The 19,447-nt window shown below is 43.2% G+C and overlaps 1 protein-coding gene across 2 annotated transcripts; it reads right to left on the bottom strand.

Annotated features, from left to right (window-relative positions):
• Positions 1-4,659: 4,659 nt before the first annotated feature.
• On the bottom strand, positions 4,660-18,360 carry mdc1 (mediator of DNA damage checkpoint 1). 2 transcript variants are annotated; one of them, XM_085801640.1, is made up of 12 exons: positions 18,236-18,360; positions 17,455-17,611; positions 16,790-17,380; positions 16,623-16,701; positions 15,356-16,521; positions 14,970-15,032; positions 10,903-14,852; positions 10,281-10,418; positions 8,926-9,108; positions 8,651-8,776; positions 8,025-8,135; positions 4,660-6,025 (listed from the first exon to the last, which is right to left on the bottom strand). In XM_085801640.1, exons 2-12 carry the CDS (start codon positions 17,588-17,590, stop codon positions 5,822-5,824), a joined length of 6,747 nt encoding a protein of 2,248 aa, XP_085657766.1. In that variant the 5' UTR covers positions 17,591-17,611; positions 18,236-18,360; the 3' UTR covers positions 4,660-5,821. The 2 variants fall into 2 exon arrangements, with proteins under 2 accessions (XP_085657766.1, XP_085657767.1); XM_085801641.1 differs by having other exon boundaries at positions 17,455-17,616; positions 18,240-18,260.
• Positions 18,361-19,447: the final 1,087 nt, after the last annotated feature.

Below are 19,447 nucleotides of genomic sequence, written 5' to 3'. Positions count from 1 at the left end.
CAGCCAAGGTTATATACCAGAAAAGAATCCTACAAAGTGAAAGAATGCACATCAGCCTCATAATTATTGTATGAATGTTTCATTATTCAAGCAGTGACTTTTAACAGTGTCTTTGAGGTCGGCATTGGCTTTCTTTGTGTCGTTCTTTCGTTTTTATTCCTTGAGGTGTCCTGCAAATACCATTAGGCTACTTAATCACACTAAAAATCTAAAGAAGAAAAACTCCCTGAAGAGACTATCTGCAGACAATCTTGTTGTCCCTGTAAATTCAATTTATCGGCCATTACCTAGAGGTTATTATAGGACTTAAGACATAAAAACAGCCTGTGGGTCAATCTTTGTTTAGAAAGCCAAAGACAGTGTCATAATTTAATAACATACCTGAGCTTGATTTTAAATGGGGGCTATGAGTAGATTTATTGGTCAAAGTTACTGTTATTTAAAGGCCATACCAACAGCTATTTTTGTCTTAAAGAGGCCCTTCCCCCCTTTGAAGTGTGTGCACGTTTACCAGGGCCACCTGGCTTTGGATCACAGCCAATGATTGTCTATTGATTACGGGCTTGAATTTAAATACAGAATAATTCATGACTGACCAGATCAGTCGGATGGTGGTGATAACTGAGTGATGACCGGGCTGCCGAGTTTCCTACAGGAAACATCCAGGATGAAAACATATCTCCCTCCAGAGCCTGTGATGGTTTCTGAGAAGGATCACGATTAAAAGCGACACAGAGGATATTATGATGATCTGAACTCCTCTCTCTGCTACACTGAGGCGACACATCCAGAGTTTGTGCAAAAGAGGTTTTGCTGCGGTTTTCATTTGCAAAGCCCAGGAGGGGACTGGGAGCGAACACCTGCAGTGCTCACAGTCACACTTTGCAGGAGTTAATAGACACGCAGCACCGATTAAAGTGTCTTATTGTAACACAGCAGACATCATGACACATCTAAATTGCTGCTGCAAATGATGCAGCTTTAAGCCAACCTCACGTATGAAAAAATCTTGTGCTGGCTTTCCATACGTCTGCCACATGTCTGTCTTTATGTGCATGTTGCTCCTTATTATTAGACAAGGATAATCAACATTTCACTGTGTCATTATCTGACAACCAGAGCTGCTGTTTCCCAGACAGCCTAACACAGCCCTCTGCACTGCTACATCCCCGCACCACACTCTGGGCAGGAAGCCTAAAAGCCCACTGATTTTATTGTATCTGAAACAAAATACGGAACAGAACCGCGTCACACAGAACAATGTCTCTTAGCAAACAAACCCTTGGTGTCATTTGCTACTGACATCTGTACAACAAAGGACACTGTAATTTCTTTACTGCAGCCCTCATTGTTGTTTCAGGAATTCTTGTCGGGGTTTGAACCCTCTGCGACCGCAGCATCATAACTTCCAGCCAAAAAGACATAAAAAAAATTGACCCCCGGTAGCTGCCAGCATTTAATTAATACAGCAATTGGACATATAACATTGGTTGGCTCAGATGAAAGAGGGAAATGAACCATGTCCATCTGTTAGTGCCAGCAGCAGGCCTCACAGGAGTCACCACGACCGATCTGGTATTTCTATGCAGGGTCTGGAAGGCAAAAAAAAATCCAAAGACTTTGTCTTTGTTTTGTGTGATTTTGAGTATTTGAAGCCAAAAGTACCACTACAAGGTCTGCCCAGCTGAGCACAAACATGCAAGCACATGAGACACATGCAATAAGCTGCATCATAAGCTTATTCATACACTTGTCCTTTGGGCTGTAGACCATGGGCGCAGACAGATATGCCATCTGCTCCCCTTCCCCGACTTCCTCTCCCTTCACTTAGCTTCATTCAGCCTTAATTCTACTTCACTGGATCCTGAGCTGTCTCTTCGCTCTTTTCTTTTTCTCCCATTCTCTCACTACTTCTGTCAACATTTTCACATCTCCCAGTGTTACTTTGTACCATCATCACATCCCGCTCCTCTTCTGCTGCCTCTTATAACTTTCTAGGCCTCTGTTTAGCTCTGCATCATCTCCCATTTTGTATCCGCCACATTTTGTCTTCTCGGTATGACTCCTCTCAACCTGAACCCCGTATCACTCCATATCTTGGGGACATATCTCATATCGCTCTCCCCTTTTTCTTTGCATTTCTCTCTCTCGTTATCACGTCTCTTTCATCCTCTCCTCCTCTTTATCTTATATAATCCAAGCCTGTGCATCCCACTCTGAAATGAAAGCCTGTGCCTGTGTTCCTTCAAAACTCCAAACTCCCAGCTTATTGGAAGGACAGACAAGTCTTTGTCCATGGGCTTTAAAGAGGCGGAAATGCCTTCAATGACTGCAGATGTGGGGACCCTACAAAGCTATCTCTGTAGCCTTTACCCCTCATCATTTCTCTTTCTGATTTCTTTGCACAAGTGATGGGGAGAAATAACCTCATAAGGGAAAGGTCCCCTGATGGCGAGGAGGATTGCTAGACATGAACACACTTATTCACTGGTGTGCACACACAAATGCATGTACTGCACTCTCTTCTAACAGCATTAGACATTTATAACTTATGAGGCATCAAAATAAATTAATAAATAAAAAAAGACGGCTGCACCAACACACATGTGAAAGTGGATATGCTTACTTTGGGTGCACTGCCTTCAAACAAGTATGGAGATCTCTCTTTGTGAAAATGAGAAGCATACCAAATCCAAAAACTTCACATTTTCCACTCTGATGATCCCAACTATAGTGGCCTCTGCATCACTACAACTCATCTCATGTTTCAGATCAGCACAGCAGAGAAAGACGATGCAGGGGAAGGGATTCAAACAAGCGGAAAATCTTGTCTAGACAAAATCCAAATATATGATTTCTAAAGTTTGTCCTGGAGAAGAAGCCTGCAGTGAGTCGGCTGGCAGTGAACTAATGGATAAGACAGGCTTCCACCATATTGCTTGCACCTGTCAGATTCATGAAAATCAGTGGACATGAGGGAGGAGTGGGGAAGGAGGGGGGGAGCTGGAGGAGCTACGTGCAGTATTGACAAAATCCTCTCAGAGAGATGTGACTTTGAGGAGCAGAATATATGGATTCAGTTCATGGTGATGGTTATCATGCTGACTGGGTTGGACCTCCTGTTAAGTGCAGCCAGTGGTGTGTGATGTGTTTAGGGCCTTAGAGCAGGTCTGGTCACAGTCTATGAGCAGCACACTGCAGGCAGAGGCGGCACAGCCAGAGAGCCTTCAGCTGGGAGTATCCTCCCAGATAATATAAGCTATTTAACTCAAGTGTAGAAAACATACAGTCAATTGGACAATTTAAACTTCCTTAAGGCAACCTATGTAAAATTAGATCAGGCAATTTTATATCATATGTTATTTTCATATAGGCCTACTTTATTTTTTCTCATATTTTTAATATTCGCATCAGTTTATCAAAGCTGTCTCCATGGATATAAGGGTAGGCCTATAATATTAATAACTGACATCATTTGGCATCCAACAAAATGGATCTGCGCGATATTCCTGACCACTTGAATCTCACCGGGAGTCTGGGGAATAAGTGAAACAAACCTAGAATATTCAATAAAGGCGAGGTCAGCACAAACTAAATTTCACACCTTTCCTTGCGGGCATGTATGATGATGTGTATTTAGGGGTCTATCTATCTATCTATCACAGCTTTCAATCTGATCAGGATAGCCGGGAAGCGCATCAACCAAAAAACTGCAGAATTTAACCCGTCACACACCAGCCAAATTTAGGACGCGCATCGGCACATGCATGTTAAGAAGAAGAAAATCAGCGCTCGGCAGCTCACCTACCTTCACGTTAAGCGGTCGGAGCTGCGCTGCCTGTCTGCGGAGATGTCCGGATGCTCTCAGAGGTGAAAATCTGTGTGAACGATGCCCGTTTGCTCCCTCGTCGTCTCCCTCCCATTGAACCTCGCCCCCCTCAAGAGCAGCACTTCACGACTCGGGCTCAACATTTGGAAGATCTTCAGAATATGTCGGACGCTGCTCTCACTCGGAGCCACTCGACTGGTGTCGGGAAACACCGGACACCCTTCGCCCCCCGAAAGAAAGACACCTATACGGTCATCTGACAGCGAGGAGGGGGGGTTATTTAATAGAGGATGCTGATGCAGCACAACCTGTTCATCCATTAACGAATTGAGTTTACATGTTACTTTAAGTGGATGATATGGTGTTCACAAAGGCGTTTTCAACATACTTAGATGCATTTTGCTTGCATGGTCCATTAAATAAAATAAAAAAATGTCAATTTAACTTAATTAAGTCAACAGGGTGGCAGGAATGTTAACCTGTATCATCACCACACTTCTAAATCTAAATAGTTAAGATTCAAGTGAGTCAATGTAGCAACTGTATACTCTAAGTTAAGGTTGTAACTAATGAGTATGAAGTCACAAGACATACTGAATGTCTCAGTGAAATAACATTTTCTGTTTTTACTGGAAAACTAAATTCCTTTCATGAGTCAGTCATTTTCGGTTTCAATAAAACTCAACAAGGTCCCCTTACTCAATGTTCTCCAGTGCTCTCAGTCAAATCTTGTGGCCTTCCTCAACCAAACCGCTTCAGTCTACGGAAATCCCAAAAATATCAACATTAAGTGTAGCTACTGGCACAAAAAAGTAATAACACTTGGTTAACTGTCTTAGAAAATGTTTAATGTTTCCATCGACTGTACAGACAGATTTCATAATTGGTGCAAATACAAACTAGATAAGATAACAGTTCTACAAAATTACAAGCTAATGAGTCTGTCTAAAACACCACTGACACAGCAATCAGATATCATGTCAGTACCATATCCTGTCTTTTTTTCTGCCATACAATAACAACATAGCTTCAAGGCCGTATGTAAGAAGTGAAGAGACAGGCAAGGGGGAAACATCATAAGATATTGATGTAATAGCAGCATCAGCATTCAGGTGCCTGTATTGTATCTCATCCCTGAATGTAATAGGATTGGGTGAAGCATTAATGGAGTAGGTGGTGGTGGTTAATGGAGACAGAGACACAACAGATACACTGGTAGGCTCCTGATTACCTGGGTATAAAAAGGCACTAAGCACTTCTTATCAGGAAAGAAAAAAAAGAAGCTTTTTTCCATCTACTGGTCACTGTAGCTGATGGACTTGCAAATAGACCCCGTGGGGTCTACGGTTCCACCGACTAAACATGATTTAAACAACTCCCTTTTCATAGCTGGTTACCTGCCAAAAAGGTTGATTGAGTTTAAGCACTTAGCAGAGAGTGGTAGCAGTTTAGCAATGGTAATTCCTACTCTGGTTGTTGTTGTGTAAAGAGAAGGGTAGAGCACATAGGAGGAGGAGAGGAGGGACTGACAAGGACGGTTAATTGGTAATTATTTAACACCTTGTATAGCAGCAACATCATTCTTAGCTTTACTTATTTTAAAAACTAAATCCTTCCCACATGGACAAGGCAACATGTAAGACTAAGAAAAGACTGGAATTAAGAAACATAAAAAGTAGAGACATTTGCCTCTTTGCTTCCTAAATTTAATTTCTCACAGTTTCCTCTGGCAAAACAGAAATGTGTCCATATAAAATGAGATGTTCTTTCTGAACTTTTGACAGCTATCACTTCAAGGGCTGACAATGCACATACAAAATGTCTTCACATTCATTTCAACATTAGCTGCATTCAGCAAATATATTTTTCAAGGCTTTCATTCAGACAATCAGTCGTCTCACTAGGTCTTATATTGACCTCTGATTTGAAAGGTTGCCTGCAAATTATGACTACGCACACACTAATGTAGATTTCCTCTGTACGCCACTGATGCTACATCTTCCTCCTGCCCCTCCCTTTGCCTCCTGCAGGCTGTGGATTAGCTACAGGGCCAGAGAGAGTGTGCATTTGAAAGTCAACTTTCTGCTGAAGGATTCCTGTGAGAATGAACTCAGCGGTGACGACTGGGAGAGATGCAGAGACGGCGGGGCCACACAGCGCCCAGTCCTCTTCACAGGAAACCACCAAAGTCTGAGGCTAATAGAGACAGCAGGGAGACAGAAAATTAAAGGGGCGATCACAGTTTAGATTCCAAATTAACCCATAAGAACCCAGACCCATTTATCCTTGAAGGAAAATTAAGTGGGGTGAAACACAGACCAAGTGGAATGCATGGAACACATTTTTGAAGTTTTTTTTGAAATAGCGCCACCTATTGTCAGAGATCTGGAATGTTGCATATATGTCACATCGGGCGTTTTTGGTAACTTAAAATTGTCACTTGAAAATAAATGGGCTTGACATTTTCTTTTGCTCTGTAACACAAATTTGACCTTTTATTTGCATTTCCATAACATATATCAAAATTACAAATTTGCTGGTTACTATTAACACCTTTTTAAGACAAGTTTCACAACAAAAAAGGGCAAACACTATAGAAATGCGAATATTGCCTCATATTGAAGGCTTTAACCAGTTACTGAAGCCTTAAAAGCTGTGCAACCACAATTTTCTTTGCAACTACAAATACCTTGGCATCTGGATGGACAGTTGTCTTAATTTTAAGCACCATATCACCACCCTCATTGCTAAACTAAGACTTTCTATACAGAAATAAGCACCGTTTCCCTACTCACCACAGGAAAAAAATTGGAGACACTATTTTTTCTCTGTTTTAGAGTATGGAGATGACATCTATGGAAGAGCTGCTAGTTCCACTTTGATTCCCCTGGATGCTGTTTACCACTCAGCCTTACATTTCATTTCCAATGATTCATATAATACTCATCACGGCACTCTTTATCAAAATGTCGGCTGGTCATTTCTGACAGTACGGGGAAAAGAGCATTGGTTTTTATCCATTTTTAAAGCCCTGTCACAGTTATTGTCTCCTTATTTATCATCTCTGTTAACTATGAAATCACAAAACATTGGTACCCACTCACAGAACTGATAGTTGGGTCATATTCCATTCGTCAGAAGTGAGCTGGGTAAAACGTCCTTCTCTCACAATGCACCACATGGGACCCTCTCTCCCATCAGTACAGCAGTCCAGAACCCTTGTCTCAAACCTGGTTCATGACTGTTTGACTGAGTTAACTTTTCTTATTTGTTTCCTAATATTTTCTTATGTAAACTCTCATTCTTCTTTGCTGTATTTGTTGTTCTGTATACAACATCTATTGCACGTCTGATGATCATCAGTACATCCTGAACACTGTATCCTATTTTGTTACAGAAAATACAGCAAAAAAGCATAATTACATTAATATGGGACCAGCATGGGATACTAAAATCTTGTTCATTTACTGAGAAGAGTGTCTCTGCTAAATCTGTGGTTCAATTTCCGGACTGATATATCATTTTATTAAATATTGATTGAATTTGACATTATTTTTATGTTAACATTTTAAAATTATGTTTTAAATTGAACAACATAGAGTATATTAATTCAAAATACCTGAATCACCTAATTTAATTGAGCAGTTCTTTCCCATTTTTCTCATTGTGACATAGGCGTCACATGGTATTTTTCCTGACTTTTTTAAGGCTAAGGCCCGATGTGACGTATATGTCACAGCAATATTTTCTTAAGTTGTTTTATATGAGTTTCTTCAAAAAATGAGGTCAGAACAGGTTAAATACAACAAGGGACATGTTATAAAAGGATTTGCATTGTGAAATGGGTGGTGGCTTATTTTATTGACAGAAAGCAAGCTTTTTAAAAGTAGCTGCCTCTGTGAAATGTGCCAACTCTGCTGGCCACCATCTTGGAAATGTTGTCATGGATAGAGAGATTCACAGAGAGTCATGTGACTGCACCAGGATGTTGAGTAGATGTCACTTAGGGACTTCATGATTTAAAAGTTCAACATCAATATGTGTAAGGGGCTTTCCAGGACACTTGAAGGCAGTGTGACACCCGTGTCACCGTGGGTCCTTATGGGTTAAGGTGGAATAATGAGACTTGAACAAAGAGCACCGTGATTAAATGTTAATTTACTTTTTGTGAAACACTGAGAAGGAAGATAGGTACCTTGGGAGAAGAGGGCATCTTAGGTAGAAAGGTAGCTCCACTGCAGCAGATTATGTCTTTCATCTGAACTGGCTCCGGCTTCACTGATTTTGTGACATGGATCTCATATCCCTACGAAGAGATGTGATTTCTTGGTTTTTATTTAATCTATCCAAGAGTGCCTCAGCAAATCAATACAAGACTCCTGAGAATAGATTTTGATATTACACATGTATACTGTTCCTCAACTATAGCTGGTATCAGCACAATATGTGGTATCAATTCTGCAGCTTTGATGAAACGGTGCAGAGCAGCAGGACTATGTACTGCCTGCTTGTTTATGCAAAGTGCCCATAAAACATAACCAGTACATTAACAGTAAATGTCCAGTTATTTCCCACAAAGCCACAGTATAATGGTAAACAATCAGCACTGTGCTCTTCTTAAGATGTGAGCACATTCAACAGCAAAAATGCTGAGCCAAAAGCTAATCTTGTAGATAAAGAGGAAAGGTTTTCAGCCCTACGAAGTATTCTAATAGTAGACACCTTCCTCATCCCTGCTGCCATGTGAAACACTACACTGACACACTGTCAACCTATCACTCTTAATATGTAAGCACTGAAATGAACAGGATTAGAGGGTACCTGTAAGAGAAGCTGACTGCTGGCGATCCCCAGAGACTCCTGCAGGGAGAAACTGAACTTTTTCTCCTGCTCCTGGTCCTTCACCAAAAACGCATCAGTAGGCAGGAAGCTCCCAGCTTTGCCACTCTGAAACGTCATGAGAGGACAGCGTCTGCTTGAGTATGTCTCTGCAAGTGTGTGTACTATTTGTGTATACAGTGTACTTTAATTTTTATTTGTCCAAGAGTGAAACAAATACTCTAGGGCCAGTTTGAACTGCTATTATAGTGACTAACCTTTTGTAGCCAGTGTGTGGTGACAATGGGGATTCCTTTTGCCAGTGCACACAGGAACTTGACGGTCCTCCGCACTTTATCAGTGACCAGGCAGTTCATGTCTGCTACACCTTTAGCCATGCTGCCTCCTAGACGAGCCAGCACTTTCTCCCCGGCTTCATCCACCACGCCTGTGAACAGCACCTGAGGGAATGACACACACAGACACACTGTGTTGTCATCTTTGCTTATTGAACAATCTTATGACAAAGCGTTATCCAATGAGATTAGTGATTTTAGAAATGGGGCAATTGAAACAAATCTGCTTCTAACTTTGGCAAAGCACATCTTCTGTGTGCATTTTACCATGCATCATTGTATCATTTCCTGTTGCTGATTTGAATTACACAACCATCCCCCTCACAAACAAGACAGACTGCTCGGAGCAAAACTAGGCAGTTCAAAACAACCAAACAAAAAAGTAGACAGCATGAACATCTACACATCCTTAGTGTGGATGTGATACGTATAGTAGATAGATAGTTTTGCAGATTGATACCAATCTAATGAGTGTCCATGACTTATGAAGCAACAGACAGGAGGTCATAACAGAGGGAAACATGACTGTCATTGCTACATTTCTGTGTTTATATTTTTGCCTCCTTCTGCCTCCAATAAGTATGTTATGGTAGGGTAATTTTAGCTTGGCTTTAGCTACATACTTAACAGATACAAGTGGCATCAATCTTCTAAATTTTCTTCCTTCACATTCTTATATTCATCATATATTAAAGCAGAAGTAAGTGGTCCGGTCGTTTTCGCTAATGCTGCGTTCCAGGCAGGCTTTTGAAATCGTAAATTACAGCTTCAAGTCACAACTTACGACTTTGTAGCGTTCCAGGCAACCCACTCGTGTTTTTCCGACCTGTTATACCGGTGAAAGTCACTATAACTGCCACTCGTAACTTCCGACCGGTGAACTCGTACCAGATCGAACTGGTACGACTTCACGGTCGGAAAAATACGAGTTTCCTTGAACGCACCATAACAGTCCTCGTCCCTACGTCACCACATTCACGGCGTTCCTTGGCTGCACACACAGCCCTGCATGCCGTTCTCTCTCCTCATTGGATAAAACTGTAGGATACGATAAATGTTTCTCCTCGGCTCAGAGCAGAGCAGAGTGACTGACAGACCCGTGTTTCAGACCAAACACTCTATGTAAGTGATTGCTGTCGGAAGATATAACTATTTAAGACTTATATTAACACAAATATATCACTTACTTCTGCTTTAATATTTCCCTCTGGTAAATAATTCCCATGACCAAATTGCCTAAAGGGTTGCATTGACAAGCAGAGATAAACAAAAAGGACCTTGTAGGCCTGGCTGGCAGCTTGTTGTTGACCACTAGGTGCAAGGGAAGCACGGGAGGAGCGTGGAGTCTTTGCCACGGGAGAGGAGTCTGCGGGAGCCTGTCGCTTCCGGGATGCACTGGTGGTTGGAGTCTGGGGCTGTTAAACGGGAGAGACAGGTGGGGGGGGGGGGGGCACCAAAATAGTGCAAGAGGCAAAGTAGACAAGGGTAAGGCATGAAACACACAAGAGAGCAGTGAGGCGAGGAGGGATAAAGAAAGCAATGTTGATAAAACATTAGTGGGAAGTGACTGTGTGACCACTAAACCTCTTAATTTATTTGTGTATTAATGGCGATGTGAAGCGGGTCAAACTACACATGATGCTGAGAGAGACTGAGACAGTCCCTGACGGTGATTGCAGTACATTATGATGTCTGGAAAGGCTGACTCACGAGAGAGAAATGCACCAGGGCCTTTGGCCAAGGTAAAAGCCTTTCGTTTCAAGGACAGATGATCCAGAGCACTCGTTACACGCTACTCAAGCTTTCTGTTTCGTCTGATTTATGTTTTAAAAAAACAACAACAAACTCTTCCAACACCTTAATATCTAACAAGTATGTTGAAGTGAAGTGATCAATCACCTCTGATGTGGCGTTCTCTGTCGTTGAACTGACACTTGTTCCACTTTCCTGCTCCTCTTTCTTTTTTTTCTGGACTGCAGACGGCCGAGCTTTGGCTTTCTTCTCAACAACATCCTTTTCCAATTTTTCACTGTCTTCTTTTGCCTCCACTTCATCAGGAGATTCTTTTGCACTCTTCTTGGCTCGTGCACTGGATGCTCTACCTCTCTTCTTGGCTTCGACAGCATTTTCCTCCTCTTTTCCTTCTTCCTCTGTTGCCTCAGTTGTTTGGGCCTTCTCTCTTCCTTTTGAGATTTTGGAGCTACTACTGGATTCCTCCTCTGTATTTGCCTCCAACTCTCTCTTTCTTCCTTTTCTTTTGTCCTTACTCTCATCCCCATCACTGACTGCAGGAGCAACTGGGGCCTCTGTAGTTTCAGTCTTCACTAGCTTTTGGCCTCTGCTCCTGACATTCTTTTTAGGCTGAAGTGATACCTCGCTGGCAACACCTTCCTCCTCATTTGGTTGATCTTCCTCTGCAGCTCTGGGTTCAGAGCCATGTGCAGTGGCTCGACGCCGCCCTCTTGTGGCACTAGCCTGCTGAGAGTCTGCTGTCTCCTCATTTTCCTGAGGTCTCTCGGTTTTCTTGCTGCCCCTGCCCCTGGCTGCAGGTTTCTTATCATTACTATTGTCAGGCGGGATGGAGTCCAGTTCAGGCTCTATTCTCCTCTGACTTTCCAGCCGCCTGCTTCCTCTTCCTCTGTTTTTAGAGCTCACACTGCAACTGGAAATGTCAGAGTTGAGAGAATTAGTGGAGCTAGACCTCGAAAGGGCTCCCTGAGGAAAACTATTATCACTGTTCTGCTCTGTTGTCTCAGCAGCCACTGTCCTCCTCCTGCTGCTGCCTCTGCTGATGGTCGCCTGGGGTGGTTCACTGGTCCTGTTTCTGCCTCTGCCTCGACCTCTCCCCCTGCCCTCCAGGGTGCTGACGCTTGAAGTAGATCTCTCTGAGCTGACGGAGTTGGAGGAGTTGGAGCGAGATCTGGTTCTCCTAGCTGGGACATCATCATTGGTTGATATGGTTGAGTCTTGCTCAGGCCCTGTTGTACATGGGGCAGCAGTTGTTCTTCTGGCTGCCCTCCGACCTCTTGTGGGCCCTTTACTGGTTACTTCTCCCTTGTTTTCTTGTTCTTTCTCCTGTCTTTCTCTTTCTTCCCGTTCCTTTGCCTCCCCTTCCAGTTTTGCTTGGTGTTCTTTTTCCTCCCTCTCTCTCTCAAGTCTTTCCTCTAGTTCCCTCTTCTCTTTCTCCAGTCTTTCTTTTTCTTCCCTTTCCTTTGTTTCTCTCTGCAGTCTTTCTTGACGTTCTTTTTCCTTCCTCTCTCTCTTAAGTCTTTCCTCTAGTTCCCGCTTCTCTTTCTTCAGCCTTTCCTTTGTTTCTCTCTGCAGTCTTTCTTGAAGTTCTTTTTCCTTCCTCTCCCTCTCAAGTCTCTCTTCCAGTTCCCTCTTTTCTCTCTCTTGTCTTTCTTTTTCTTCCCTTTCCTTCGCTTCTCTCTGCAGTCTTTCTTGGAGTTCTTTTTCCTTCCTCTCCCTCTCAAGTCTCTCTTCCAGTTCCCTCTTTTCTCTCTCTTGTCTTTCTTTTTCTTCCCTTTCCTTCGCTTCTCTCTGCAGTCTTTCTTGGAGTTCTTTTTCCTTCCTCTCTCTCTCAAGTCTTTCCTCCAGTTCCCTCTTCTCTTTCTCCAGCCTTTCTTTTTCTTCCCTTTCCTTTGTTTCTCTCTGCAGTCTTTCTTGAAGTTCTTTTTCCTTCCTCTCTCTCTCAAGTCTTTCCTCCAGTTCCCTCTTCTCTTTCTCCAGCCTTTCTTTTTCTTCCCTTTCCTTTGTTTCTCTCTGCAGTCTTTCTTGAAGTTCTTTTTCCTTCCTCTCTCTCTCAAGTCGTTCCTCTAGTTCCCTCTTCTCTTTCTCCAGTCTTTCCTTTTCTTCCCTTTCCTTCGCTTCTCTCTGCAGTCTTTCTTGAAGTTCTTGTTCCTGCCTCTCTCTCTCAAGTCTCTCTTCCAGTTCCCTCTTTTCTCTCTCTTGTCTTTCTTTTTCTTCCCTTTCCTTTGTTTCCCGCTGCAGTGTTTCTTGGAGTTCTTGTTCTTTCCTCTCCCTCTCAAGTCTCTCTTCCAGTTCCCTCTTTTCTCTCTCTAGTCTTTCCCTTTCTTCCTGTTCCTTTCTTTCCTTTTCTATTCTCTCTCTTTCCAGTTTCTCCTTCTCCTCTTGTTCTGCCTTTTCTCGCTCCAATCTCTTCTTTTCTTCTCGCTCCTTTCTCTCTCTCTCTGATTTTTCTTTTTCTTTCTGTAACTGAGCAGATCTCTCCTTTTCTTCTTGTTCCTTTCTCTGTTTTTCTTGCCCTTCTTGTTTCTCCTTTATTAGGCTGCTATTTTCAGCATGCTCATCTCCTTCCATTTCACACTGTTCTCCATCTTCCTCATGTTTCTGCTGCCTCATGGGTTTTTTCCCTCTAATGCTTTTGGCCTGCTCTACTTCCTCCTCTTCCTCATCAGGTTTGGATTTTCCTCTCCGTCCTCTGGTAGTAGTCAAAGCTTTATTCTTCCCTCTTGTCTGTCTCTTTGGTGGTTCAGAACACTTCGCCTGCTCTTCCTCCTCTCTTAATCTTGCCCTTGTCCCTCTTCTCTTTCCAACAGTGACTCCACTGATCCCAGCCTCGGGTTGTGTCTCCATGGGTTGAGTTTCAACAGTTGAGACCTCAGCGTTTGTGAGCGGTTGGGTCTCATCTTCCTCAAGTTTCTTTGCCTTTGCTCTTCTTTTACGTGGACCTGGAATCGGTTCCTCGACAGCACTTTCGTTGTCTTTACCTGTATCTATAGGCTGGGTTTCAGAAATGAGTGGTTGCGTCTGCTCCTCTTCAATTTTCAGTGACTTTGCTTTTCTTTTTCGTGGTGCTGGAGGCAAGTCATCTTCATCACTTTGCTCACTTTCTAACGCATCCATAGGCTGAGTTTGAGCACAACTAAAGTGCATGGGCTGGGTTTCGTTTGTGGATACTTCAGAGCAGGAGAGGGACTGTGTACACTCTTCAAGCTGCAAAGGCTTTGCTCTCTTCCCACGAAAAAATGGAAACGAGTCCCCATCATCACTGTCCTCATTTTCACTCATAACCATGGGCTGAGTTTCAAAAACTGGTAAATCAGACCTAATGAAGGGCTGTGTCTGCTCCTCTTCAAGTTGCAGTGGCTTTGCTTTTCTTCTTTGTGGAACTGGAATTAAATCTTCATCATCACTTTCTTTATCATCCGATGCACTCATAGGCTGAGTTTCGGCACATAAAAGTTCACCACGGCGTCTCCGCTGAGGCCGCCCTGCCTCCCCCTTAAGTACAGGAGGTGTAGAGGTGGTGGGAATGCTTAAAGGTTGAGTCTCAGCTGTAGCAGTAATGTATTTCCTGTCATCATCATCTGTTTCACTCTCTGAATCACTGCGGTGCTCTGAAGTGTACGCCTGTGTTGCTTCTAGAGCCAAATCTATCCGGGGTTCCTTCTCAGACATTACTGAACCTCTGGCAAGCTCCTCTGTCTTTCCATAGGGCTGTGTGGCCTCTAGATGTAGATCATTCTCTCCAGTAGAGACAGCTGCAAATGCTTGGGTGTCTTCCATTGTCACACTATAACCTGTAGGGACAAACGCCTGAGTGCTCTCCATGGCCAGGTCTTGGGCCGGACACTGCAGGTGGCTGCTGTCAGACAATCCCAGCTGAAAAGAGCCTTCTCTTGTGGACTGTTCATCATTTTCAACATCAGAAGGTTCAAGGCCAAAAGGTTGGGTCAGGTCCGTGGTATTGACTTTTGGAGGGTTGCTCTTGTAATCTCGGGTCTGAAGAATAAAGGACTGCGTCTCTGCCACTACCATGTCCTCATCGTCCTGGCTGTCTGAGCAGGGAGACGATGTTACAGGTCGTGCAACCGGGGCTACAGCACCTGGGAGACAGACAAAATAAAGACGTTTCTGCAACCCAATGATACTGTATATCCATCTACTTTAAAATAAAGTTATGTGTTATTTGTGTTATTATGTATTACAAGCAATTTACTCACATTTCAAAGGAACTGAAGAGGGAATCAGGAAAGGCTGAGTCTCCATAACTTCCACATTTTTTTCTGGAACCACCCAAGAATGAAAATAATGAAATTAGACAAGAACATGCTTTTGTCACATAACATTGGTTGAACACATGTTTAAAAGATTTCAGAAATGCCAAAAAACTAACAGTGGACAGAGGCATTAATGTGTCTTCAGAGTGAAAAAATGGAAGTCTGCTTTAACTGAATCACTTCATTATAGTTTCCCTTTAGTAATTATCCTCTCTATATGAGAACTAATAACTAGGCTATATCAATAATAATAATTATTATTATAATTATTATATGAGAACTACCAACATACATATTGTTCTTGATTTATAAATATATTATTGTTTTACCTAACAACTGTGCTGGGGTAGAGCACTTCTGAACAGGAACCAGCAGCTCAGGCGTTTTCTCTCTGCATAGGCTGGGGATGTGGCCCTTGTCTGTCTCCTTGTCTTCCACATCTGTATCACTGTCAGGTGGATTGGCTCCTTCCCCAGCAGGGGGCATGCTGGATGCATCCACATCTGTGTCATTAGAATCTGACTCAAGGACTTCTGACAAGGCTGTGACCTCAACAGGTATGACCAGGGGTGAATCGTCATCCACATCTGTGTCACTGTCAGACAGCACATCAGCACCTCCATCTGCAGTAGTGCACGATTTTGTGGCAGCAGGCACCACCACAGGGTCACTGAGGGCAGGGGCAGGGACTGCTTCATCATCTGTGTCACTGTCTGGATGAAGGCTATTAACAGGCAGAGGGGCAGATTCAGGCCCAGTTAATCTAGTGGGAGCTCCTTCTATCTTTGAGCTTGGTTTCTTTGTTTCACACCCCTTGTCTTCTTCCTCGTCAACATCTGTGTCACTGTCTAAGTGGAAATCTTTTGGCTGTGTTGAAGAGCCAGTGTCAGCTGTGTGTGCTGTCTGAAATGACAAGGGTTTTGCTTCTGTGGCAGCTTCATCATCCACATCAGTGTCACTGTCCACAGTCATTTCCTCAGGCTGAATAAATGAATTAACAGAGGTAGGCACAGTTTTAGGAGCTCTGTCTACTGTATCTTCGTCCCCCTCGACATCTGTATCACTGTCCATGTGGAACTGAGCTGTGTTTGGTGGCTCTTTGACCTGGTTAGTGTTTGAGGTTACAGGACCCACAGATGCCACCCCTTCATCCTCTCCCTCTACGTCTGTGTCACTGTCCATGTTAAATTCAGGAATTGCATCTGTGGAGACTGCTGCTGTAGACACAGGCAATTCATCCTGTCCTGTGACACTGGCATTGCTTTCCTCTTTCACTGGCACACGTTGTCCACTTTTCTCAGCCTTATCTCCTGGTGCTGCTCTTTCTTCCTCCCTTCCTCCCTCCTCTTCACTGTCATGCACAAATGCAAGCGCCTTTTTTTCCTCCAGCAGCTGTCCATGCACATCTACTTCTGTTTCCTCCCTGCTAAAGCTGACATGTTTGTGAGGTCTATTTTTAGTGGAAGAGGATGGTGTGATGGGACTTTCATCCTCACTGTAAAACAGAGGAAAACAAGGTGATAAGAATTATAATTTAGAGATGAAGGGATAAATTGCATAGACATATACATACATGTTTCAAAAAGCCTAACAAACCTTTCAGGGACGATTTTATTAGTGGGACTCAAGAATGTTGAGCAAGTGGGACTATACTTATGAGAGTCGGAATCAGAAACTGTAAAAGACAATAAAGATGAGTTTGTAAATCATCAGATACAAAAGACAGAGCTTCATTTCTATATATATTTACATGATTTGCATACCTAGAGTCATGCGCCTTCCGTCTCCTCTTCCCCTTCTCTCTCCTTCTGAGTCTGAATCAGATTCTGGGACCAGGGTGCCCTGTGGCTGGGTTGGAGTTTGTTCAAAGGACAAGCAACTGGCTCTGTCAGGAGTCTTCAGTGATGACACCCTAGCTTTTGCACCACTGTTGACACTTTTCTTGCTGCCTGCACTTTTGTCATCTCCCTTCTTTCCCAAGGCATCTGGCAATCTGTCTTTTACCTCTGAATTTCTGCTCCCAGATGTCCTCAGGTCCACTTGAGAAGAGACTACAGTGTCTACAGCACAGCTGACATACCGACATGGGATATCAGCCACCACCAAACTATCACCATCACTCAGAGCATAGCGCACGTTAGGAGTCAGCTTTAAGCGGCCTTTGCGGGTCCCATTCATGCTCCCAACATCCCAAACCAAAGCCTCTACATCCGTGTCACTGTGAGAACTTCTTCTGCGGTAGAGAGATATACTGATGGTGACATGCTGCTTGGATATTGAGGGTGCTGTCAGGGGCAGGGTGCAGGTGCTGGGGTCACGGCCGAGCACATTATCTCCCAAAAAGAGGGGTAAATCTAAGTGATAGAGAACATACACTGTAATAACCAGCTGATACATCACCATTGCTAACAGTAGCAGTAACACTCACCTGTTTCAGGGATGTGTTGATTTTTTAGGATGCACAGTTTAGCCAAAGGACGCTCCCTCTTGCTCTCATCCTCCTCCTCATTTTCTTCCTCATCTGACTCAATGAATGAGTCGCAGATCACCTGAGTAGCATCCATGCTTCACACAGGACAGGGTGACTGCTCTGCACAGATAAATGCCGATAATGTCAACAACGTACGTTAATATCTTCTTCACCAGATTTACCTGGACAACTCAAAGAAGCTAATGTTAGCCGAGAAGCTAAGTGGTGATTTCTAACGGAGCAGTGGTCTTAACGTTGATACCGCATTGTTATCTTGTACTTCTCTGTTGTTTTCGTGCTAGCACCATGGGTGTATTATATTAGATCCGTGGCTAGCGCCCACTGTCTAGCATTAAGGCAAACGGCGTTTAGATAGTACAACTTTTATCAACATGCAAACATGTCTTCTGAATCACCGACTTCCTGTCAGTATCAAAACAAAACAACTTAAACGAGTTTGGGTAAGGTCAATAAAACCGCTCGTTTTATAAGTTTTGAAGAAGAAACATGCTTCAAATCTATACATGAGTTGATTCCTAACGTTAGTTTTCAAGAAAATAACAATCCTTATCCTGATTGTTACCATGGAAATTAGAGAGTTAACGCGATTGAACGGCTCGCTTGGCCGTTAATTCAAACAGCTGCATGAGGAAATCGTGTGCTCTCTTTTTTTTCATGTGGATGCGTTGCAATTTGTTTCTTGTAATGGTCTATGATTAAAAAGGTTGTACTATGCTACCCACCTTCACACGCCAATCCTCGTTCCGTGGACAAAACTGTGCATGCATATCCTGGAAAACCTAAACAACGCCCACAAGAGGCGTTTCAACCACAAGCGATTGGATAGCATAACCGTCACTCACGCTATACTCTGTTCCCATTGGACATTCAGACCACAGGCTTACTGAGAACGTCTCTGATTGGACCAAACGTCGGAGGGGCGTCATTGTTCCTCCATTTATTTTCGCGCCGTAACCGAACACCAAAGAGACCGTAATGTGATTGTGAGGTGAGTTGAAGCAGTTCACTTGTTCTAAACCACTGACTAAACTGGTCAAACTGTATACTTCTAGATGCTTGTGTTGGAAAATTATAGATAGTTTAATGAGAGAATAACAATAATGGTCATCTGTTTTATTAAAAAAAAAAAAAAAAATGCAAATAGCCGATAAAGGTTGTAGACATAACACACAAACATTCCGCATAGCACTTGTTTCTTGTCAAAATTTTGCTCAAATTCAGTTCGCTCATATTTCAGTTTTGTGTTAATTTGGTATATCACTAAAGCAATGTGTGTCATCAATTTACCACAGTGGGGGGGAGTAGGGGGGGTGGCAGTAGTATTTTTGCCTGCATCATTTCATGGCGGTCGATTTGACTTACCCATCGTCCTCTTTGCCTGTCTATGACAGCAGCATTACACTGCTCTACCCTCTTTCTCCTCTTTCTCCATACCACCACCCCAGCATCCACCTGTAGGCTCCGGGTTAAAGGAGAATTCCGGTCATTTTTGACCCCTAAATCGTTGTCCTGATGGTCACCCAGTGAACGGTTAGAGATATTTTGGACATGCCACTGCACTGCTCGACCGTTTATTTTTGTAAAGAAATCATCACAACAAGGAAAAAGTGTTTGTTTCTGTGGCGGGGAGAAGGCGCTCTGCGATCGCTTTATGTCTTTGTTCCAGAGTTCGGCTGTCTGAGGTGAATGATTACATGCAAAAACACAAAGTTTATACTGTTTATACCGGTTTATACTGTACAGTTTATGAGTTCAGTGGTGTGTCATAAGGATTCCAGTCATGTACCATAGATATTTGATTGTTTTTTGTGGTTGAAAAAATTGCCCCCATACTTTAGCGTTGTCGCTAGCGCTAGCGCCGTCTAGCCATGGTGTAACTCTGGTTTGCCTGCATCAATTTTAGTCGCGTTTTTTGCTCCCCCCAACACTG

The sequence above is a fragment of the Trachurus japonicus genome, chromosome 16 (genome assembly GCF_045865225.1).
Source record: "Trachurus japonicus isolate A0001 chromosome 16, Traja_1.0".
Classification (NCBI taxonomy): domain Eukaryota; kingdom Metazoa; phylum Chordata; class Actinopteri; order Carangiformes; family Carangidae; genus Trachurus; species Trachurus japonicus.
The sequence above is the reverse complement of the archived record's forward strand: the minus strand, read 5'-3'. Positions and strand labels throughout refer to the sequence as shown.

Bases quoted from the DNA above. Each gene is read 5' to 3' on its own strand.
- mdc1 (XM_085801640.1), bottom strand. From the start codon at position 17,590: ATGGATGCTACTCAGGTGATCTGCGACTCATTCATTGAGTCAGATGAG. The intron at 15,033-15,355 runs GTAAAACAATAA...GGGTGGTTCCAG, and splicing joins TACCCCAGCACAGTTGTTAG to AAAAAAATGTGGAAGTTATG. The intron at 8,777-8,925 runs GTTAGTCACTAT...ATGACGTTTCAG, and splicing joins CCACACACTGGCTACAAAAG to AGTGGCAAAGCTGGGAGCTT.